At 50.8% G+C, this 8282-nt stretch overlaps 1 protein-coding gene across 1 annotated transcript in view; it reads left to right on the plus strand.

Annotated features, from left to right (window-relative positions):
- The window catches only part of XPNPEP1 (X-prolyl aminopeptidase (aminopeptidase P) 1, soluble), a 49038-nt gene that overhangs the window by 26144 nt on the left and 14612 nt on the right, over nucleotides 1-8282 (plus strand). The window contains exons 7-11 of the mRNA XM_006880172.1: nucleotides 583-678; nucleotides 2515-2596; nucleotides 4135-4345; nucleotides 6239-6328; nucleotides 6953-7003. Of these exons, the coding sequence (XP_006880234.1) occupies nucleotides 583-678; nucleotides 2515-2596; nucleotides 4135-4345; nucleotides 6239-6328; nucleotides 6953-7003 (530 nt within the window). The remainder of the gene's footprint in view (nucleotides 1-582; nucleotides 679-2514; nucleotides 2597-4134; nucleotides 4346-6238; nucleotides 6329-6952; nucleotides 7004-8282) is intronic.

The raw sequence follows: 8282 nt of genomic DNA on the forward strand, positions 1-8282 counted from the left end.
AGGCCGGGTGTGTTCTCTCTGCTGGGCGGCTGTTCTGGCTGCCTGTGCTTCCCCCACTGAGACAGGCACTGCTGCCTTAATTCCCTTCCCTTTTAGGTTGGGGTGGTTGGAAATGGATTCTGCTCCAAGCTGTCACCACAGAGGCTGGCATAGCCCCTGGCAGACATTGAGGCAGATGCCTAGATACATAGCATCCATGTCTAGATGTGAATAAGGAGCCCTGGTGGCATAGTGTGAGTGGAAAGGTCACTGGTTTGAATCCACCAGCTGCTCTGGGAGAGAAGACAAGCAGGCTCTGAAAGCCCACGGAGGGTTTGCTGAGTCAGAATTGACTCGGTGTCAGTGGGCTTGGGGTTTTGGTTTAGATGCTCACTGGACATTTGCTGGATGGTCAAGTGAATGGGCTGTGCTGGGGGAGTTGTCGGGGGTCACTCTGGTCGAGTGGCTGGGAGGGCTTCCCCCTCGGCCGCCTGCCTACTTGAGCTCCTTGTAAGATGTGCTGTTGGAATGCCTTGGGCCGTCGTTCTCTGGATGTCCTTCCCAGGACCAGGCTGGAGCCTCAAGCACACGTGTTTCTTGCAGGGATCTCCTGGAAGGACAAGGTTGCAGAACTCCGGTTGAAAATGTCCGAGAGGAACGTGGTGTGGTTTGTGGTCACGGCCCTGGACGAGATCGCATGTGAGTGCACTGGCTCCTGTGTGGGACGTGTCAGCCCTTCACGCCTTTGACCCTCAGGGCATCTGTGTATTCAAGCCATTCGTCTTTCTGAGTGGCCAGGAATAAGCAAAAAACCGAGTCAACCGGCTACTAGGGGCGTCGGGCTTGGGGTCCTGGAACCATGGCCCAGTTTGTCCATCACCTGGCGGAGAAGGCTCTCGGGATGGTAAACGCTGCTGTGACTTATCCGAAGCCTCAATTGGCCACACTTTGGCACTATGCCAAGGTGGAGCTGGTTCCTCCAACCCCTGCTGAGATGCCTACAGCTATTCAGAGCCTGAAAAAAAGAGGCAATAGTGCTCAAACTGGTCGCTTCAAACAGCTCACAGTTAAGGAAGCTCTGCTGAATACTTTGGTGGTCACTGAGTTGTGGATGTGGTTTTATATTGACAAGATCATAGGCAAGTGTGGGATGCATCCGATTATACTTCATTTACTATTTGTATTTGTGTATTCTTGGGCCATGGATATAAGATTAATATCTCAATATAATAGATAATATGAAAAAAAAGCCCCCCCAAAACCATGTCATCAAATGGGTACAAAAGTCGTCATTTAGGACGAAGGAGAAGGAATTCAGAGTGCAGAGGAGGGAATGCAGCCTTGCCCAGGAGCCAGAGAGGTGCTGTGAGCTCCACAGGCCACGTCCACCTCCAACCTGACCCCTCGCGGCTGTGGCGCCTCTGAGAGGCATCCTCTCTGTGTTTCACGGGTATTGGTGAGAAGTTGAATGTTGAAAGGTTTTTTCCCCCCTCCTTTGTACTTTTCCTGTTGTTTCCCAAGGCCTTCACAATGGGAATGTTCTAGAAGCACCTCTGTTTTGGAAAACCGAAAGTTCCTGACCGAGCCCTCTGACATGTTGGCAGTTTTTCAATCTTCAGACGTTAGATAGCTCTCAAGCAGTTGTTTAGTACTTTTTGTCATCTTTTCAGACTTGACAATTGCTTTTTTGTGATTACTAGATAGAGGATATATGTGTGATAAGAATTTTGACCCATCTTGACATTTATGTCCCAGTAACGTTGTAGAGTGCTGTCTGAGAATGGCCATCTCGTCACGCCCCTGCTCCCCCCACACGCTGTTGTCTTTAAAACAGTGCAGAGAAGCTGTTGTTTTAGAACCGTGGCAGTTCGGTGAATGCCAGGGTTGTGTTTGGACCAGGGTTGTGCTCTGCTGGTCGCCCTAGTTTCTCAAATGTGCAGTGACCTCCCCAGCCCCCTGACCCTGGCTGCAGATGCGTCCCTGGGCTCTGGTTTCACTCAGGGGTGGCAGCCCTGCTGACTCACTGCTTTTCTTTCTGCCTCTGACAGGAAGATCTGCCGCCTTTGGGCTAACTGACTCTTAATAAGAGGGCCTCCTTTGGCCTCCCTGGTGGGTGGGTCTCAGTTTTTCTACCCTAGGTCATTTACCTCAGAAGGGAGAGAAAATGATCGCCTTCCTTTTCTTTGGGAGCCCTAGAGGTTTTTCTGTTGCAGAGCCAACCCTGGCCGGCCAGCAGCAGGCGGGCCATTTCACTCTTTGTTTGGAGGGCATTTCTTGTGTTTTCTTCTGGTTCTGTAACTCTTCCATCCCCTTCTCCCTGTGGCTCTTATGCTGGGGCCTAAGAAGCAGCTTTGCCGCCACCGTGTGGCAGAGGTGGCCAATTGCAGCTTGGAGGTGGCCCCTGCAGGAAGGTTCCTGCCTGTCAGAAAGGGAGGCCCTTGGTCTCAGCCGATGCCCTTCTCTTCCCCTGCAGACTGACAGCTCCTTGGAGTCCCGAGTCGGGCAGGTGACAGATATTCTGATTTACCTTTTCAGGGCTATTCAACCTCCGAGGATCTGATGTGGAACATAATCCGGTGTTTTTCTCCTATGCAATCATAGGACTGGAGACCATCATGTGAGTGTCTGCCCGCACCGGGCCGTCTTTCCTGCGGCTCCGTGGAGCCCCAGATCCTTCCTGGTCCACCTGTTACCTGGAAATACTCTTTTGTTGCTTTTCTCTCCCTTTTCCTTTTTATCTTCCTTTAATAGTAGCTATTTATCTATTTCCTTCCTCTTTTAACCCCAGAGAGGCTTTGGAATCTCCTGTGAAGTGTCTATTTTACTCAGTAGGGAAGACGTCAGGATGCACCTGCCTGAGGCTAGTTGACAGGATTCCTGCTTCAGGGGACTGTTCAGGCCACGTGTATGAGTCCAGGTGGTTCCGGCAGCTGAGGCCGGTGCTGTGCAGGCTCAGGTCTGCAGTTCTGGGTTCACGGTACAGCCCAGCCCAGCTCTTTAGAAATGCTCCAGAAAACTCCCCTGGCTGGTGCCTGGATGAATCGGCAGTGATCTTTCTAGAACCCGCCTGGACTTTGCCATTGTTGCCCTTCTGTTTGGATGGCTTTCATGCACTGCATTGACCGAGTGCCTGCCAGTCGGTGCTGGAGACTCAGTGATGAGTCTGGCTAGCATTTGGGATTTGGGCCCATAAGTGGCACTGATTCATCAGTAGGGTGGTTCTGGGGACCTAGACTTGAGGGGGGACAAGGGCGATTGAGGCAGAGACTGAGGGTAAATGTGAGTGAGTCAGGTGAGGAACAGGGAAGTCAGACCAGGGCTGGGGTGGGCGGGCTGGTACACAGGGGCAGCTGGGCAGCGCAGTGTGAGCAGGGGCCCCTCAGAAAGGGCCTTTTGAGCCAGTGTTGGGAGCTTGGACTTTGGTCCTGAGGAGAATGGGGTTCTGTTGAAGGAACTTTGGAGAGGGAGCCTGTGACCAAACTTGTCGATTATGAAGACTGTGATGATTGCAGAACAAGATAGCTGAGAACAAGACCAGAGGCTGGGGGACCAGCCAGGAGGCTGGGGCTCTAATCCGGGGTGTGTGTGTGGGGGGGGGCGCGAGGATGGAAATGCTGGAGTCCGTGTGCTCACTGGGTGGGGTGGAGGAGAAAGGTGATGGTTTAATGGTGATTTAGGGGTGAGAGAGCTGAATGAATGGAGGGGGGAGGGAACATCACTCGTGATGGTGCCCAGGTTCCTGGTTTGGGAAATTGGGTGGATAGTGGCAGTGTGTACAGGTTGGAGAGCACAGACTAGGGAGCAGGGTGTGGGGAAGGCCTAGGGAGGAGGGAAGGGCTGCTGAGCTGTGGTTCTGGGGGCTGGCGCCAGAATGTGGTGTCTACACCTCTGTGTTCACACCCCCTCCCCATGCGCCCTCCCCCTCCCCACTGCCTACCTGGGCCCATCACCCCCTCCTCATGCGCCCTCCCCCTCCCCACTGCCCACCTGGGCCCCTCACCCCCTCCTCATGTGCCCCCCTTCCCCCCTACTGCCCACCTGGGCCCCTCACCCCCTCCTCATGTGCCCCCCTTCCCTCCCTGCTGCCCACCTGGGTTCCTCCCCCCTCCTCATGTGTGCACATTCCCTCTCTGCTGCCCACTGGCCCCTCTGCAGGCTCTTCATTGATGGTGACCGCATAGACGCCCCCAGTGTGAAGGAGCACCTGCTTCTGGACCTGGGCCTGGAGGCCGAGTACAGAATCCAGGTGGTTCCCTACAAGTCCATCCTGAGTGAGCTCACAGCCCTGTGCGCTGACCTCTCCCCGAGGGAGAAGGTGTGGCTCAGTGACAAGGCCAGCTATGCCGTGAGCGAAGCCATCCCCAAGGTTGGTGGTCCCACCTTAGCCCCTCTTACCCTTCCCCGCCCTTCTCCGCTCTGGCCCAGGGCAGCTCTGTCTCTGGAGCTCTGTGCCTGAGATGTATCAAGCGGCTGAGGGTTTAGAGCCAGGAGGGGCCTTGTTTGTGGTTCCCAGAGGGTGGCACAGGAGATCAGTTTTGGTTCATAATCCAGAAGAAGTGGACTAATAGATTTGTTCTAACAGTTTGGTGTATGCCAGATGAGATGCAGCTTAGGACACCATGATGCTAAAGAAGTTATTTCTTTAGACAAAATAAAGCAAAGTAAACCCACTACCAAGTTGATTCCAAATCACAGTAGCCCTCCCTGCCCTGGGTTCCCGAAGTGTGAGGGAGGAGACATCTTTCTCCTGAGGGGCAGCTGGTGGATTTGAGCCATTGACCTTTACAGTTAGCAACACATGCACTAAATACACTGTGCACCAGAGCTCTTTGGGTTTTTGGTCAGCAGTCCAGTATATAACTTAGTGTGCCATCATTTTGCTTGTCTGGAAGACAAAGTTGAGTTTAATAAAGCAAATTGCTTCTTTTTTTTTGTTGCTGCTGGTATTTTTTTTTAATTATTAAATTTTATTAATCTTAATGAACATTTACAGAGATTTTGGGTTTTCATTCATTCATTGTTGCACTATTTTCTCTACCCTCCTCCCCAGTTCGTTCTTTTTCCCCCCCGCAAATTGCTTATTTAAGAGGGTCAGAAGTATTAAGTAGGAGTGCATATGAAGACGGTGTAAGCGTACTTGAATTTGAAGAGTCCTCCTCTCCCTGCCCCCCTACCCCCCATAGGACAGGAGACCTGAGCCCCAAGGAGGCTCAGTGAGTTGGGGATTTGTCTAAGGTCAGTGATAGCCCCCCGTCTTCCTGAGCTCCTCCCGGGCAGCGCTGAGCAGCTGATACCTGTTTCCTGACTTGGGACAGAATTGGAATCCAGGCCATTTATATGTAGCCATTTCTGCTGCCCTGCCCTGGGCCCCTGGCTGCCAAATTCCTTGTGGTAAATCCCGTGACGTCTTCCCTACTGAGCTGTGGCCCATCCTGTGAAGGCCCCAGACCTGGCCTCTTGAACCAGCTTTCCACTGCCACCCTGCCACTGTCACACTATGTGTGTGACCTCTAGCTAGCCCCCCTGTTACTCAGAGTGTTAGCTCCTGACCTGAACAGGCCCTGCTGCCTTCCTGATTTTTCTGAGTGAGTATGTGGGAGAGAAGAGTGATGGGCGAGAACTTCCTCTGAGAAGCACCGTCCAAGTGCAAGGCAGCGTTGAAGCCCCCTCCCTGCACCACAGGGCTGCAGTCCAACTTGTTCCCAATTTAGGAAAGCTCTTCCTCAGTCCTTTGAGGGCAGCCCATTGAGAGACGCTAAGGTGTGATCATTGAGCCTGAAAGGGGGCGCAGCCGGGAGACCCTCCCGCCCCTCAGCCTTGTGCATCCCTGGATCCCAGGAAAGAGCCCCCTTTGTGCACCAAGAAAGGGATTATTTCCATGAGGCTTTGGTTTGTTCGTGAGCTCTGATCACCAGCCATGGAGGCCTTGAAAAGCAGTATCGTGCTGATGGCTGGGCACCAGCAGCCTCAAAGCGCATGGGGGTGGGAGATAAGCAAGAAATACCCATTTGATATGCTTTCTCTTTTTTGAATGCTTTCTCTTTTTTGAATGAGCTTGAGCACAAGTCATGCTCAAGTTCATCAACTTAAAAGGCCAGATGGTGGACAGGTCTTGGACTGGGTCCAGCTCGATGGGTCCTGAAGGGAAACCCTTCAAATGAATTGTCTTAGCATGTTGTGCTGGGTCCAAGGATGGTTGCCTGGGTCTTGAGTGAGTGGAGCCAGGCGTGACCTCGATGTTCCTTCCCTGCATCCCCAGGAGCACCGGTGCTGTATGCCTTACACCCCCATCTGCATCGCCAAAGCTGTGAAGAATTCCGCCGAGTCAGAAGGCATGCGGCGAGCCCACGTGAGTAGAACAGCTAGTGCAGAAGAGGGGACACGAGGTGGATAGGAGGGCCAGATCCTTCATAACTGTGACCTTGAACTTGGACATGTTTGTACATAACCTCTCAGCCTCAGCCTCCTACAGTTCTGCTGGCCTCCCAGGTTTAACACGAAAATGACGATACTTGATCGGCCAGAGCTTTACCAGGATTAAGACACAATTCAGAGGGATATTGGTGATAGTGGTACAGACGATGGTTACGATGATGAGGAAGCCTCTTGTAAGATCAGATTGGATTTCAGGGCCAGTGCTGGATCTAGAAAAATCTGGGGCCCAGAAATATCTTTGGTCAGTGGTTGCTTTGGAGAACTACCTGTTCTCTGAGGACAGGCCTTTCCTGTTTGTGTCTGCACTACAGCCTGGCTGAGTGGTCTTTTTCCCTCTTGATGTAGTATATTGTGATGTAGTATACACCTTGTAGTGAATAGCGAATGGCCACATGCAAAGCCCGCGTGCTCATGGTGACGTGTCAGTGCAGCTCTCCGAGCGCCACCTTCATCAGTTAGAACCCCGCTGGCTGAGGTCTGAATGGGGCTGTCCAAATTTCAGTAATAACATTAAAAAATGTCTCTCTTATTTGCACAGATTAAAGATGCTGTTGCCCTCTGTGAACTCTTTAACTGGCTGGAGAAAGAGGTTGGTTCTCAGTCTTTGTTAAACCTGTGGATAGAGGGTTCTTAGAAATACCCGCCTGCCAGCCCATCTACTTTCCTCCAGTCTAATGTTAGTGCTGTTGAATGGTTCTTTCTGGAATTGTTAAGATCTGCTTGCTTTTCAAGTTCCCTTTAATTGTAAAAAGCACTAATAAGGGTCAGGAAAGAAAATCTGTAACCTAGTGAATCATTTTGGGCCCAAGGAATCATCATGCACGTTTGGGGAATGTCACTGTGAAAATGACCCATATAATGGTATTATAAGCAGGTTCCTGGGTTTAGTGGAAAGATCTTTCTGTACTTCAAATATTTTGAACTTCAGTTTAAAATAGAATACTTTTCTATTAAATCGACACTTGGCCATTTGTTTCTTGCCCACTTATTCCTTGTTGACAGGAGCATGACTTGTGTTGTTTTGTTTCATTAAAATATTATGTGAACAAGTTTTTAATTAAAAACAAGATTGGATAAGGAAAATCCATTATGAGCTTTATTCCCACAGATGTAATTTTTTGTGTGCTGTTTCCTTCTGTGAAGCGTCTGCAGTGTCTCCAAGTACAGTTGTGAGACTGTGTTTAGTTGGGTTCAGTGACTGCAGGCCTGCTACAGAGATACTGTGGGTTCAGTTTCAAAGCACTGCAATAAAGCTAATATAATATACCTTAAAGGGAGTCACACCAATTTGTTCATTGCTCAGTGCATATAAAAACTATGTTCACACTAAACTGTACTTGAGTTAGAATGCAATTAAAAGAAATCCCAAATACCTCAAATTCGTTGCCATGGAGTCAGAACAACTCACAGCTGCCCAGCTGGGTTTTTGGAAGCTGTAAATCGCAGGGGAGGCTGCTGCCCATCTTTCTCCTGAGGAACCCCTGGTGGACTTGAACCACACAAGAGGCTTCACGTTTCAGTCAGCAGTGCAGTTCCCTTTAAACTGTGCACATAGAACTCCACTGTGCAGTAAGAGCACTGATAGAACTCCACCATGCAGTAAGAGCGTTGATATAGAACTCCACCATGCAGTAATAGCATCGATAGAACACCATGCAGTAAGAGCGTTGATATAGAACTCCGCCGTTCAGTAAGAGCACCGATAGAACTCCGCCGTGCAGTAATAGCACTGATATAGAACTCCGCCATGCAGTAAGAGCACCGATAGAACTCCGCCGTACAGTAAGAGCAATGATATAGAACTCCGCCGTGCAGTAAGAGCGATGATATAGAACTCCGCCGTGCAGTAAGAGCACCGATAGAACTCC

This window comes from Elephantulus edwardii, unplaced genomic scaffold (genome assembly GCF_000299155.1).
Source record: "Elephantulus edwardii isolate Elephantulus edwardi_28Jun2011 unplaced genomic scaffold, EleEdw1.0 scaffold00006, whole genome shotgun sequence".
Classification (NCBI taxonomy): Eukaryota; Metazoa; Chordata; class Mammalia; order Macroscelidea; family Macroscelididae; genus Elephantulus; species Elephantulus edwardii.